Source organism: Lepisosteus platostomus, chromosome 8 (assembly GCF_059453375.1).
Source record: "Lepisosteus platostomus isolate fLepPlt1 chromosome 8, fLepPlt1.hap1, whole genome shotgun sequence".
In the NCBI taxonomy this organism is placed as follows: Eukaryota; Metazoa; Chordata; class Actinopteri; order Semionotiformes; family Lepisosteidae; genus Lepisosteus; species Lepisosteus platostomus.
This window is the reverse complement of record NC_142618.1, coordinates 42,157,059-42,173,052: the sequence shown is the minus strand read 5'-3', so window position 1 is coordinate 42,173,052 and position 15,994 is coordinate 42,157,059. Positions and strand designations below refer to the sequence as shown.

Genomic DNA, 15,994 nt, shown 5'->3' with positions numbered 1-15,994 from the left:
AGGGAATCTCTGAGGACCTCAGAAAAAGTAACACTGAGGCTCATCAGTCCAGAAAGAGTTACAAAAAGGATTTGGGGATCCACCTACCCACTGTCAGACAAATGGAGAATGTTAAAGACCAGCCACTGTGGTTGCCTTACCTTACCTAAAATCTCTCCAAGAACAAAAAAAAAAATCATCAAGGAAAGAATATCAGAGTAACCACCAAGGAACTGCAGGTTACTATGACCTTGACTAATGTGACTGTACATGATTAATCAATGACTCAAAGCCATTGTTATTCATGGACAATGGCAAAAACCGGTTTTTGGCAAGAACCAAAAACGTTGCTTTCAAACATCAGAACCCTATCCCAACTGTCAAGCATGGTGGGTTCAAGGCTTCTTTGCTTGCCATCATTGACACAACCATAAATCCAGAGGATTCTAGTGGAGACATCAGGCCCTCTGTATGTGCATACAAACAGATCTACAAAACAATGGCTGCAGAATTTTTTTACAATGGCCAAGTCAAAGACTAGACCTAAAGTCCATCACAATGTTGTAGAAGGACCTGAAACAAACTGTCCATTCAAGGTGGCTCCTAAATGTCACAGAGGTGAAGGAGATCTGCAATAAGGAATGAGCCAAAAGAACTCCAAACCAATGCAAGAGACTGATCAATGGTTACAGAAAATGTTTAGCTACAGTTATTGCTGCTTAAGGGAGCTCCGCCAGTTACTGAATCCACTTTGTCACATACTGAATGTTTCATCATTTGAGCTCAGATGAAATGTTGAAATATTAACATGTTTTGTGTCATTTGTTTAATTGGCTTAACTTTATCTATTAGGAATTGTTTTAATATCAAATAATATTTTAGGTTGAAATTAATTTAGGTGTGCTATAGAACATTCAATTAAGTCTCTTCCATACTTCTTTCATATTATTAATTTACTTTATTTGCTTTAAATGTCAGGAGTGGGCTCTACACAGTTTGTCAGCTCTACACTGTCATGACTGCAAGTTTTAAAGTACCAAAAAAACCTGAAAACTTAATACTTTTGAAAGGCACAGTACAATAACTTACATCTCACGCTGGAACAAAGTTTCCCCTGCTCGGGCTCCTCTAGCAGAATATCACAGGTCTAATACTATTCGGAATATCCTTCTAAATCTCAAATGGGCATATAATAGATTTCATACCTTTTAAATCATTCATCAGCTCACCACTACATGCTCCAAAACAGCACAAGTGGAGCGAGACCTTGTGCATGCACTCCTCTGATGTGCACACTGTCTGAACTACTCATTCTGGATCTGCCATAAGCTGCAGGGTGCATTCAACCCAACTGTAGAAGCCATGAAGCTATAGCCAACATCTCTGCATTCTCGCCGTTGCCTGCTCTGGGATTGCTGATGCACAGGGAATGCAGGGAAGTTCTGATCCACTCAAGCCCTTCCCACCTCAGTAGCTCTCAGCCAATCACGTCGCGGTTTGGAGAATCCTGGTCACAGCAGACTAACGTACAGTAAAATCCAGGCCGCTGGGAGTCAGTGTCTGGACTATGGAATCTGAATGAGGGTTTAAATACTATTAGGTTTTAATAGTCCTGGGCTGGATCCAGGATCTTTGAGTTGAACTTGATTTAGAGACGTCATGCCAGTGATGTCCGTAAACAACCATTAGAAAAAGAAAAGCCATTTTTTTTTATTTTGTCCAACAGCCATTCGTTGTACATTTACATGCATCCACGTTGTTACGCACACATCACAGTTTTAAAGTTAGTTTTTCCAAATGAAAGAAAATTACAACACACGCATACAAAAAAAAGGTCCAAAACAACTTATAAAAAATAATAAAAAAAAATCTCAAACATAAACAGTACTATTTTTAATCTTTGAGTTCCATTGTGCTGGGTACCTTTTTTTTTTTACAACAAAACATAATTTAAACATTTTTCCTCAATGGTTCACACACAAGCAGAAACAGAAAATCAAAAAAAGTATTAGTTCTTAAATAGCAGAAAGAGGCAATTCTGTCATGCAGAAGAAGCAATATTAAATATTAGTTCAGACAAAAATAATATATTTTTTAAATTTTCAAGTCAAATTACTTCCCCCCTCACAAAGACAAAACCCCAGAACAGTATGCATTTATAGCTGCCATCTGATGTATGGCCTTTCAGAAACATAAAAACCATTTTCAGCAATTTTTTTTCTTTTTTCGTACAAGATTTTGGCACAGAAAAAGAAGACAGCTTATTTTGATAGCGGGAACATTATTTTCTTATAAAAGAGGGCAAAGCGTTTGCATTACTAAATTTTTAAACATTTTCTTTCTGTTTTTAAAACATTCTGTGCATCTCCATCATTTGAGAATACTGTCTCCCAAATTCCATGTGTCGCCAGCTCAAGTCTCAGTGATCTGTGTTATTGCAACATGGCCTTAATTTGCTTGGAGGTAGTCTCATCATTCAAATGCTTTGTTGTGTACCTAGGCAAGAGAAACTGCACTTAATGTCTTTGCAAAGGTGTTCTGATCTGTTTCTTTAACAGTGTTAAAACTAAGAAAGCTTCAAAAATGCATTTTTGGACAAATGACAAATATGTACAGATTTTTAATGCTTTGCTGACTGTAAAGCCTTGCATCTGAAAAAGCTTTTCTTCAAGACAGTAAAGTATTAAGACAAGATGTAACAAGATAACAACAACAGCCAACAAACACAGAACTATACTTTCTATGAACCGCATATTTCAACCCTCCAGCCCTTCAGATATGGAATCATCCATCCATTCATGATCAAAATACCACTTATTGCTGGTAAGGGCAACAATGACCCAGAGCCTATCCTGGAAGCACAGGGAACCCTGTACAGGATGCATCTTAACAAGGAGCAGGGAAGGCATGAATGGGCACACAGGGACAACTCACAGACCCCACAACTAACCTAGCCAGTATTTCTATGGGAATGGGAGGTTAGAGGAAACTGGAGCACCAAAGAAAAACACAGCTATAGGAACATGCAAACTCCACACAGAAGGTACCCAGACAGGAATGGATCCCGGGCTATTTGAAATTATCCACTAACACATGGGGAAAGGCAGTTGATTACATGTCATCATTTATGCACAGCTGCGCAAATGCATCCTGTATGCATAGTTGCAATTTTTGGAATAATCACATTTCAAAGAATAGTCCTGAATTGGGGAAAAAACAAAAGATCTAACCATAAGAGACATAAAAACATAAATGTATTCGGGAATAACACTAACACGGACACTTATGACAACAAGCTGCTTCATGTCAATTTTATTAAAGATGATCAGAAAGTAAAGAGAATAGGTCTGCTTAATAGTGGTACAGAGAAGGCAGGAAAAGAGAGAATCCAGACACTATGTGATGTTAGAGTGGTCATCAGGGAACACAGTTCTAGATCTTAACTTTTCCCAGGTCCCTCTCTTGCAAGGGAACACTACCTCTGTTCAGACAAAAACATGGAAACGAAAAGAAGAAGTAAACCAGGAAAAAAAAGATTTCACAGTGAGCTAGACAGTCCTGACGTAAATGCTAGGGCAACTTGTTTCTAAGCAGAATATTGACCAGAACACTGATTTCAAGACAAAAACAATGTGACCAACGATGGTTATGAGTGGCATTTTCAAGGGTGGGTTATTCCTCTACAAACGGCAAGAAACACCACGTACCTGAGAGCATTGAGAAGGCCTTCTACGCTGTTCGGAGGCTGGTCTTTGAGGACTTTGATGCATCCTTTCATCTAACATTGAAAAAATAAGATTGTCTTATTTTCAGAATACTCTCATTGGATTTTATACAGCTGCTAGTCTGATTTGTGGTACACAAGCAGTATGGGGGAACTTACATCGATTTTGGAGGTCTTCGCGAACGCTCCAACGGGATGTACGTAATCGTAGAGTATAATCACTCCCACCATGACCCTGAGGCAGAACGACGCCGTCTCTTCACTCGCAAACCTGCTGCGGTACTCCCTGGCAAGACCGAGGAAACAAGTCAGAAAGGTTTCAGTACCAGGACGCTGGTCTCTGTTGAAAACTCACAGAATCACAACACAACTGAATGAAACGGAGAAAAGCCACAAAATACCAGATGGGGAACCTGAAGTAAGAGAATTACCAGATCAACATGCAGGTCTCGAGCTTGACGAGTTATATGTAGAATTTTCCTGTGTCAGGTTATGGTGCTAAACAGACATTTTACATTGCTCTTTAATGACTCCATCTTTTCATGTACTATAATAATTGCAATATTAAAAAAAAACACAAAGTCAAGCTAGAGCTGATAATGACGAGCAGAACATTGTGGAGAGTTCAGATTATCTTTATTTAGACTTTTCAAAATATAGAAACTCCAGCTCTTGCAAATACAGTGGCCGGATTTTTGAAAGCAATTCATAGAATACTTGTTGGCTAACAATACAGCCATATTGAAAAGTGTTGGCTCCCAGAAGGAAAGAAGTGCTGGAAATAGGATTGTCAGCACACTTGGCTGTTAAAAACTCATGTCCACATGCAGGGACATGGCACTTCAACTGGTTGCCCAAGTGTGGACAACAAGAACACAAGAAAGTTACAAATGACAAGAGGCCAATTGGCTCATCGAGTCTAGTATTTGATAGTTAGTAGTAAACAGATCAAAGCCCTTTAATACAGCTAGTAGTAAAAGGTGAGTAGGTATACTGTATATAGTCTTATGTATGCAGGGAGAAGTTCTGTATGTTAAAATGTAAGAAGTATTTTTCTTTCATTTAAATCAGGCATGAGGTTAACTCTCCAAGCATTATACACTAAGGCTAAAAGGACATCCTCCCCTTTCATCCTTTTTTAAAAACAGAGGGAAAACGACTTACGGTGTTTCCAGCATGACTTTGCATACACTTGCCATTGTGCTTAAACAGTCTGTGGTATTCTCGATAGGTAAGTTCTTGTTCTATTAAAATACAAAAGTTATAAAGAACAAAATTATAGGACATATCCAGCATGCTGAAGAAACTGTTCAAAATTCACTGTTCAAAGTGTTCAAAATATCTGGTAATGGCAGTCATAATTCGTAAAACAAAATAAAACATATATATAATATATATATATAATAGCGAACAACACATTCTTTAGGTCTGCAAGTAGCAAAGATAATGTGAGCTTCAATGTTCTCAGGCCTTGTCGATTTTCAACTTGAAGAACTCATTTAATAAGGTCACAGTAATGGTGTCCAGTATTAGAAACATGTGAAAAGTAAAATACTCAAAAATAAAATAACTGTGAAATACTCTGACCCATCCTAATCATTTCCAAATTACGTGCAATCTTTGATGAGACAGTAAAGAAAACCAGTATAGTGTCTGGTAAAAAAAAGAGCAAGATGAATATAGCCAAGATCTATGGACATCTCAAACTGAAACTCGAACTTCATACTAAAATAAATGAAACTGACTAAAGGCAAATAAGAGAGCTAGGGTAAAAAAAGAAGTTAATAGCCTTCATGAATCTAAGTGACACACTGGATTGGGACTTTGGTATTGAAGCCACATTGAAGTGGAGCACAAGACCACCACTGGATAGAGATACACAGCAGGCTGTCCACCCAGCTATGCTGGCAGTCAACGTAAAGCAACTCTCCGTAAGGGAGGCGACGCAAAGAGCTTGTGCCCACATCCATCCTGTAATGCAACAGAACCCAAACCATCACTGCATGCTCTGCCTTAAGAAAGTATGGATTCCTTGTTATAAAGAAAAATGTGGGTTTACAAAGCATGGTGCATGGGACATGGAAAACTGGGTAAAAAGTCAATTGCAACAACAATATTAGCTCTGCTGTAAGCACCCGCTACTCACACTTGGTTGCACTTACCTCGGACACAAATTTTGTTGTGGCATCACTTAATGTTTTCAGCATAGGTGTGGCTTCAGCGTAGAAGAGGGACATGCGATTTGCCAGCTCGTTGTTCACTTCGTTTTCTCCCTCTGCCTGTAATTAAAGGCATGAAAGGCTTGAGGACCATCCTCACTACCAAGCAAGTGGGCACAGGTATTTACTACAAAAAGATTTACTCATCGGCAGAAACAGACTTTTCCCACCTCGCCGAGCCATTTTACGAATCCAACAAATTTTAAAGCCCACTGTAAACTGTAAGGCTGGGCTAAAACGATAGAAAGTAAGTGGTTAGGAAACCATATAAAAATCTTATTAAGTGAATATTTTAAGCAAGACTAATATGGTCCTACTAACAGAGAAAAACAACACACTTGATAAAGTATTCAAATCAAATCCTGAACCAGCTTAACAATTGTAATGTACTTTGCAAAAGCCATCTAAGAACATTAGGCTCATAGAAATGTCTTTTACAGCACCATCTAAAAACTATGATGCAATGCTACTGCATTGCTCTAATGGACATTGAATTACAGAGAACAGAGGTCCAGTAAAAGAAAACTGCACATACATGCCAGTGGATGAGAAGCAGATTTTAAAACAATACAAACCTATACCAAACAGCTTATTGAGCCATTTAAATTGCCACTTAAAACATGCCTTTTCCCCCATTTTACAAAGAATGGAAGGAATAGCCTCTACTGTTTTCGCAATGAAAATATTAACTATATTTGCCACTTAAAAACATCCTGTTCTGTTGTTATATTTTACCAAAGAACATTGATCAAGGACACATTCTTATTTAAACTGGCAATCTGAATAACAGCTCACTCAGCAGAGCATTTCCTGGAGCAATTAGAAAAGCATCTCTTGCTCAAGGGTACAGAGGCAGCACCCTACCAGACTGAACCCACAAGCCCTCTGGTCAGTAGTCTTGGGTTATGACAATTCAGAGGATAAAAATTAAAAGTATATTCAATCTGTTTTAGAAGAAACAGAATATGGAAATCAGAATCTGCTAGCAACCAAACAAGTCAGATGGACCAAATGTCCTCATATTTTCAGCTTTTCCTAATTATCTTGTATTAACTTAAAATAAACAATTAGAAAACAGTTGCCTTTTCACCTGTAGGAACTATGCAATATGGTTGACAAGTTGAACTGGATAAAAAACAAAAACAGCACACAAAAAAACAGCAAGACCGACTACACTTCTGTAAGTACGGGTTTTATCATTCAATGTCAGCACCCTTTGGTGTGGAAAGGTACTTTGTAAATATATAAATGACCATATAAATAAGCTTAAAGGACACAAAGTATAGGAAATAGGTGAAAACCTAAGTTTAATTTTATTTTAGAAATCTTTGCAATGGAATACAAAAATATTGTCCTGCTTACCCCTCAAACCACACTCATTTCTGTGTACAGTATATATTACTTTGACAGGAGTAAAAGGAATTTAAAAGACAGTAATTAGTCATGATTTTTCTAACCATATTTTGTTGCCATGTTTCCTATATTCTACAGTATAAAGGTTAAATCAAACTACAGTATATCCACTGTCTCAAAGGCTACAAGGACTAACAAAGCATATGCAAACATCTCAATAAGGAAGATAAAACTGACATTCCTTTGGCTAGATAATTTATGTTTAAAGTGGGAATAACCCCAAATTTCCCCAAACCACTACCCCATTTTCTTTCACACCCCAGTGCTCCAGAGGCATTACTGATATGCACTGCTTCCCTCTAGCCCTCCTCCCTGGAGACAGAGCTTACAGCAATCATCAGGTGTGGATCCACACCACTTCACAGCACTGCACATGAGTGGGCCAGAATATTTATAAAGCCCTGTGCGTTTTCAGTTCCTATAGACCCACGAACACAGTTTCACGGTCCTATTCAGCAAACTTGTGTCCCAAAGGCCAACTGTTGGTTTTGTCTCCATTGCCACACTAAAGATATACAAGTAAAGAAGAGAGTTTATTAGATTAGATTATGTTCTGTGGGAAAGAGCATCTGCTTGAGACTCAGATTGACTCTTAACATTAATTTTAATTAATTAAAAGCATTGTCAGTACAACTTACTAGCTCCTTAATAAACTGGGAACACTCAGTATAAATTTGACAATTTGTTGAAAACCACATTATAGTGACATCTGTTGAACATATTGCACATTGCCTGTTGTTGTTTTGCACATTGCCTGTTGTCTCGGTCTTTCTTTTATTATACAATTGTATTGTTGTTGTTCTTTTGTGCTACGTATCGTCTGAGAGCTAGCTAAATAGCATTTCGTTATACCATATACCTGTATATGAGTATAATGACAATAAACATGGACTTGAACATATCCTTCATCTAACACCAGCAATAGGAAAGAAATTGTAAGTTCAACTGATGGAGACCTGATGTTTGTTTTTTACATTTTAACTATAGTTTTTAAAAACATTTTTTCTGTAACACTTTTTAGAACAATAATTTAAAATGTGGATATGAGAAACTTCATACTGTATATTGCTAACGGGCTGGCAATTATTTTGAGACAGATCTAACAATACAGTGCATAAAATATTCTATATTGATCAGAAAGGCAAAGTCTTCAAAACTACCACCATCAGTCTAGGTACTTTCTGTGATGAGACAAACTTACTAATTAGGCTCTGCAGTCATTAGATGGGATTGTGCTCTACAATTATATCCATGATACACTTATAAGCTGTGAAAAAAAACAAGAGATTGCTCTCTATAGCACAAGGCTAAGCTTCAACTTAGTATCCCTGACAGATCTGTGATTTATCCCATTAATGTCAGCTCTGACGATGCATACATCTCATTACTCCTGATCTCAAAGAGCAGTGCAGCATCATAAGGGCATTGTGTCATTCAAATCATTCAAATAAAAGGACTTACTGGAACATTATTAATCCGCATGCGATTCAAAGTCCGTCGATAGTAGCTGAAGTCATTCTGTATTGCCGGATTCGTCATCTGTCAAAAATAAAATTAAGATACGGGTTATGGCTTGGGACCAGACAGAATGTTTAAAATGTTATGATAACATTTGTCATAAGACTAGGAGAGAATACAGTTTTGCCTTCCTGGATATGAAGTGATTTAATTAATCAGCCCGCAGCAATAGCTGAAAATGAGAAACACGACATTTCTGCCAGATATGCCAAGCCTTTAAAGGAGAACTGCAACACTTTTTATATTGCACTGTTGGAAAGAATCGGCACTTATGAATGAATTTCAAACCACAATGAAAGTGAAATGTACACATTTACATTACAAAATACACTAAGTTTCCAGGTATGCACAGTGCCATATTCTGCAATTCAGAATGAGGACACCAACCTATGTGGTGACGTGAAGCAGACCCCTGACATTGTAAATAAGCAGGTTTCTCTCTTTTAAATAAGTATTTATCTTGATTTCAAGAAGGTTTTGCAGACAAATAAAACTTACTTGACAGCTCTGCATGCAGATCACATTGGAACATTTCTACTGTGAAATGTGTGCGGCACAACCTATACCCATTCGCTTGCACATCACATTACATTAATACAGTGACTAGTGAGCAGGAAGGGCTGCATCACATCACAAAGTCTTGCAAACTTGGCAAGACCAGGGGTTTGACTATACATTACTTTCACAAAGTTAATGATTTTGTGCTTAATTAAGAATTTGTAGAATTCTGCAATACTGTTCATTAATTTTGTGATCAGGACTTAACAGGTCTGAGAATTCCCCTTTAAATCAAAGACCATAATACACTCGTTAAAAAAGGGAGGCACTCATGATCTAGTTTCCTCAATGGACTAAGTAATGAAATCCGTGGATTTAATTGGTTAGACAGTTTATTTCTTGAACACTGTCCTGTAAGGAATTAACTGCTAATGTGGGACAGCCGTGTGAAGCAGAGGTCCGGGGTAGGGACTCCTGAGTGCACGGTTCTAGGTTTAGATCTCACGTAGGGACACTGCTGCCTTATCCTTGAATAATGCTTAAACTGAGCTGCAGAAATTGGTACTAAAATATGCATGAAAAACAACAGCCAATTAGAACCTCTCTGTATGTCGCTTTGAATTAAACAGTTTTTTAAATTGTGTTAAATAAAGGAAAACCACCTAAAGTAAAGGTCTGGAATAGAGAACAATCCTCATTTACAAGATAACTGTAACCACAAATCCCAAGATTCTTGGTTTTCGAAAATGTTAATTAATGAAACTGTTTCTCCCTGAGGTAAACCCTCCTCCTTTGAAGTATTTGCTCCCCAAGTTTTTGAAGTATTGCTTGAAGGCTTCATCACAGCAATATTATGCAGTTTCTTTTTTTATACTCTTTATAGAAGAGACAGCTGCCTTTTATGAAACTCTACAGAGAATATCGATACCGTGAAGAAAATGTGACTCAATTCATAAGGATGTCACAGGAGGGGAATGCAGAAGGGATGGTGTAGCAATATTATAGAATAAGACAGAAATCCTCCAATTATCCATGGAAAAGAAATCTTTGCAATTCTACAGAGAAGCACAAGATTGAAAACTGAGGACAAAAAAGGACTGTGAGGACATGTTGTAACGATAACAAAAGAACTTCAGTAAACTCTTCAGTTTACAGTATACAAAGACTGACTTTTAGCGTCTTATTCCAGTGATGACCATAGACAACGTAGTAAACAGTCAAATGGCTTTTCAGTTATAGGTTAATACTGGAACTGTAGCAATTTTCATTTTCTCTCCCAGATGTAGCACTTCAAATCCTTTTCACCAAAAGGGGATACTTTATAAACAGTCCCCAGTATTGGCTTATAATGCAATGGATCAGTCAAGGTTATTATGTCAAGTTATCATCTTTTCAGGGATTTTGCTAATACAGCAAATATCAGGCTTAAATGGATCTTCTTAATTTGACTCAAATCTCTGCAGGTACAGTATGATAAAAATAAAACTGTTTGGGACAGCCAATTTCAAAGTGCATCATTCATCAAAACCAAGAAGCATTAACTGGTATGCAAATTGACCTGAGATCACACAACTAATTTCACTTTGAGACTAAATTGGATCTTGAAACCAAATGACTGCAAAACTAATGAACTGCTTAGGGATACCAGCTTTTATCTCCCATTTTGCCATTGCATGGCCTAATGGGGTACCATTTGTGTGTGTTGTTACACAGAAAAGCTGGGGAAAAAAAAACATCTGCCATTGAAAACAGGGAATACCGTCACTTAGAGCAGGTTCATGCCTGTCTCCAGGCCAAGAGGAATCTACAAAACAAAGGGAAAAAAAGTAGGAGAGAGTCCTGCCTGACAGCATTTATTCTACACTTAATTCATGAGTGAGCTCAAATCCAGTTTAATCTCTGGGTGTTTTCCCAGCAACAGTGTGCCAGCAAACAGGTGATTTTGATCAGCTGAAAGAAAACCTCTGAGCTTACTGAAGCTGGAAGAACCAAAGACTCTCACAAAGCCCCCCACACCCCGAGGGGAAAGCCCCACATTAAGGTGCTGCCCATCACGGCAGCAGACCTGAAAGAGGCTGAAGCCAAAGACTGGCTTCGTTGGCTGTTGCAGCTAATGGCAAAGGCCACATCCCCATGTCACAGCAAACCCCCGAACCTGGACTTGCCAGAGAAACGGGGGGAAGGTGTAGGCCCTACCTTGAGCTCATCAAATCGGAGTGTGAAGTGGAGAATTTCAGCAAATTGCTTGGCAAGAGCCTGCTCTCGCTCCAGGTGCTGGGTGGGGCTGTAAGGAGTGCTGGTTAAGGCACCTAGAAGACCATGCAATGCTGCTTCTGAAAGAAAAAGGTCCGTAAATTAAAAGTGTGACACCACAGGACAACCTAGGCAATACATGAGAAGAACAGATGAGCAGATAGTTCTGCTGGTTTTCCTTAGACTATTATTAAAGAGAAGAATAAGACTGCATTGCATACCAGTCACATTGCATTTTTATTTCTAATGGAGTGATTAGTTATCTTTAAGTAATGCTATTCCAGTTTTAATACTTTCATATTGTACGAAAATACAAGATAATTGAGGTTTTAAGAAAGCAGAAGGGATATGAGTCTTTCCCTCCTTTTCCCTCCTAACAGTGATAGCACAAAAATAATATATTCTAATGAATATCAATAAAATGATGGATACAACTAAGGGTATATTTAATAATATAGAATGGATTAATAATTGACACTGTTTTTCGCTAAATCAATGAGAATGGAGACTTTGTTCAGACAGCAGACTAACCTAATTAAGACAGATTGATAAATTAATTAATGTAATTAAGTCCCTGCCTTTGGCTGTTCATTCACTTCATCCTTATCTGTGATGGACTCTTACCAGCGGATAAAAATGAGGAATTCCAGACAGGTGTGTGAGCAAAGGCAGTCAGTCATGAGAAAAAAATAGGTGCTAATTTATTTATTACTGTTACGCTTACTCAGGAATACCGCATAAGGACCAAACTAATTTAAAATCTAACAGAGTGGTCATGCTGTGTTCGTACTACTGTCATGGCTAGATTTTCACATGGGCCAAGTTTAAAGTGAAAGGAAGTAGGTTACAAACCATCTGTACAGCGAGCTTTCCCAGAGAGGGCTGGACTGAAAATGTAAAACACAAGCTTAAAATACAGAATGCCATCAGACGTCAAATCATGGAGGGACAGTTACAAGCCTAAAGATCAGAATGCAACTGTGATTCGACTTCTTACAGCACTCATGGCCCCGCATAAGTGAGTTAAGGCAAAGCCTACAGGCCTCTGTTATTTTGCTGCTCCAGTGAAAACAAAGCCAGTCTCAAGGAAAGCATCTTGTCTATATCCCAGGAAGCACAGGAAAGTAAGTGGGGAAAACACATTATATGCCCAAATTTGGAAAAAGACGGTTCCAATTTAATATCAAACACTCCAGGTTTCTACAATATCCTCATTGTTATAAAAAATGAACTTGCCAAAAAATTTATAAAAACTAAAAGAGTTTCAGACTCTGCCGACAGCCAAAAGCCAATCGGGTTGCATCATGCATATCATGCATAAAGTGCCATTAGCTCAATGCAGTGGAAAGGACGAAAGATGTGACCTACTTATGTTATATAACCAACAGTGGCAGCAACCACTTATTCTTGGACAATATTCATTACAGAAACCAAGGCTATAGTTTGTCAACTAGAGTGGGGGCACTCTAAGAAATAAGTAACATAAACAGGGACATCCCCTTTGTGTTAGGAAAACAAATAGCAGGTAATGTTTAACAAGGACCTGTGTGTCAATCTATTGAATACCGAAAGCAAGAACTTTATTACAGGAACAAAAAATGCCCTACCCACAAAGAATGACGTTAATATTTCAGAAGGAATCATTATACTGCATTTCCTTTTGTACTCACCTAACCTCTGAGAGAATTCGTAAAACTTCTTTAGCTTCCCTACTAAAGGAACCACAGCACCCCAAGCTTTCTCTTGAAGGCTTTCATCATTGGGGTGCTGAATTGCCTGTTGAATGAAGAACAGCAGCACCAGAAAAAAACAGGGAAAACAACAATCATTAAAACGACAGCGCTGTTATTGGAGAAATATTCATTGTGTAACAAAGGAACGGTGTTAACTTCAGGGAAGACGGAATTGCATTCTACAAATTCCTCCACTTTTTCTTTTGAGCTACACTTGGTTATTTTTGGGGAGGAAGTCCATGCAAAATATAGAAATGTTTTGGTTTCAAGAGGAGGAGATTTATTCCCTCTCTTTCTGAATGCAACCACAGGGACCAATTGACTCTTAAGAAAAACGGAGGTAGTGTAGTGTGACCAAGCCAGTGGGCTCCTGTGGTACCCTGAGCTCCTGAACTGTGGCTCAGCAAATGAGGACTTGTGGAAAAGTGAGGCTTAGCACTCCATCACAGCAACATGAACAGGTGCATGGCGATTCCTAGGAGTGGAAAGATGGAAGGCCGTCTTAAAATGCACCTCCCATCTCTAAATCCATCCAAACACAGAATAAAAACATATATCCCAGCTGTAGAGATTCACACATATCTAAAATTGTCTATATAAACATGTTGCTATCATCATTAGGAGGAACCATTCATTTTAACAGCTTTCTCGAAGAGGTGCATAATAGTATCCTTGTACTTGTATTGATCTTAACATGACTAATATCAGAATGCAACTGTCCAGTGGCCAGTACTGTAAAAGTCTGCTAACTGAACACGAGTTGTAAAATATACTGTGTTCTGTAGATATGCTGCCCATTTATGGCCTAATATGCATAAAATTGTGCTTAAATAAAGCACTTGGTAGTGTTTTCAAACCCCGTTCTGCATCATTAGCACTGCTGGCACACATCATCTCAGCAGCACAGTGGCAGGCAGACACAAAGGACACCCAATGGAATACCTCTCGGATTTCATCTCCAGCCCCCTTGTAAGACTGCAGGTCATCTAGGATTCCCCGGGCGTCTTTCAGCACTACATTCACCTGGTCCCACACCTCTTTTTCTGGCTCTGTCGGCTGTGCGTCTGAGCAAATCAAGACAGGAGTCAGAACAAGTCTGAGCAAAAGCTTGGAAAAGACCACAACCTTGGGGCTGCAGGCTCGGGTGGCAGCCCCAGAGAGAAAGCCAGCAGGCTTAAGGTGCTCACAAACACCCGGTGTTACAGCCCTAAGCTGTATTAGAAGCGTGCAAAAACGACAACTCAAGTGCTAGGACAGAAAGCCGTGCTTTATTGCTAGTGTGCCTTTTCTGTTTAAAAAGAAGTGGCAGGCTGCACAATTTGTAGTTGTGATGAATAAGGAAATTCCTTCCCAGTTATTGTGACGATACATTCTTGAAATGTCCTTTAACACTCTTCATATGGTGCACTGTACATTGCACTGCCTAATGTGGAAATGTGTCAATTTGAGATATAACTTAACCTACATAACAGCTTTCACTTGCCTTTTATAATGGCATTTTGTAAGGAGTTCTTCGTACTGTAAGAAGGAGCAGTACTGACAGTACTTTGGCCATAGAATTACTATAGGCAACACTACCCCAAAAGAAACTGGGAATAAGATATTCAAGACAACAGGTTGTGTTAATTACTGTACCTTAAAAGTTGTAAGAAACAAAAAGTAATTAGCCTAAGGGCCAGCTTCTTATTTCTTAGTTATTTTTTAATACAATGTTACTACTATATACTTTAAATTTATCCCTCATATTATCCCAGCAACCCAATATCCCCCTCCATTAACCATATATGTAGCAATCCTTCTAACAAGCTCGTGTGTATGAGTGGATTTTCATTGTAAAATGTGCAGCAAAATGGAATACCAAGACGAACAAAATAGAACATTCTGGCAGCTGTGTGGTAACTAAGGAATTTCTTTTGCTGGTTGGGTTTCAGATCTCTTCACCAACCCAAAAAAGGTCAGTGCTTGCTAGAGCTGGAGTCAGAATTATCTGCTTCTCCAGGGTTTTTTGTTTTTTGCAGAAGTGCTAGCGGGTATCTGAAAGCTATGCCCATTGCTGGCCTGCTCCCGATTAAGAGCAAACCATGCAAGGATAGACAAATGAAATCGGGCCTGAGGACAATGAGTGCATAGCTGACTTACTGCAGAGCAATAAGACTTTCTGCCTTTTTGCTGGCAGTTCTAGACGATCCCTCTGGCTAAGCAAAAGCAGAGTGGAGCATATTTACTGGCAAACACACCTACTCTTTGGTTCACTCAATGTTGGGGGGATGGGAGAGACACCTGAACATATATTCTATAGCAAGGCTAAGCACTAACTGAGAACTGAGAAGGTGGGAGTGAACAGCTAAGTTATTATTTATCCCAGTTTTGAATTCTGAAGATAGAAAATCCACTTCATAAGGCACTCAATTGTCTTGGCATGTCCAAATGGGTAATAACAGACAAGACTATCCCATTAGTTGAGCAATGCCGAAGATTTCACAATAACAAATGTGTGTTATTGCAACATATTAGCTTCTCTGCTTCTCTGTTTTTTTGTTAAGCTTTCAAATAAATGATTAGCTTGTAATTAATATAATATTGTTACTAGCATAACTAAATCTGGATTTTACTCATTAATTCCATGTACACAGCAACAAGGTTGTTAAAAAGGATGC

General features: G+C 38.5%; 1 protein-coding gene across 17 annotated transcripts in view; it reads right to left on the bottom strand.

The window, feature by feature from the left end:
* Window positions 1-1,664: 1,664 nt before the first annotated feature.
* fam49ba (family with sequence similarity 49 member Ba) overlaps window positions 1,665-15,994 on the bottom strand; it is a 67,833-nt gene continuing 53,503 nt past the window's right edge. For 16 of the 17 annotated variants that reach the window (XM_088643482.1, XM_088643496.1, XM_088643492.1 and 13 more), the window contains 9 exons: window positions 14,280-14,401; window positions 13,275-13,380; window positions 11,548-11,684; window positions 8,797-8,874; window positions 5,866-5,982; window positions 4,868-4,947; window positions 3,863-3,989; window positions 3,687-3,757; window positions 1,665-2,475 (listed from right to left, as the gene is read on the bottom strand). In XM_088643482.1, the coding sequence (XP_088499608.1) occupies window positions 2,412-2,475; window positions 3,687-3,757; window positions 3,863-3,989; window positions 4,868-4,947; window positions 5,866-5,982; window positions 8,797-8,874; window positions 11,548-11,684; window positions 13,275-13,380; window positions 14,280-14,401 (902 nt within the window). In that variant the 3' untranslated portion in view covers window positions 1,665-2,411. Of the gene's footprint in view, window positions 2,476-3,276; window positions 3,461-3,686; window positions 3,758-3,862; window positions 3,990-4,867; window positions 4,948-5,865; window positions 5,983-8,796; window positions 8,875-11,547; window positions 11,685-13,274; window positions 13,381-14,279; window positions 14,402-15,994 lie in introns of those variants that run through there. The other variant, XM_088643499.1, reaches the window with a different exon arrangement.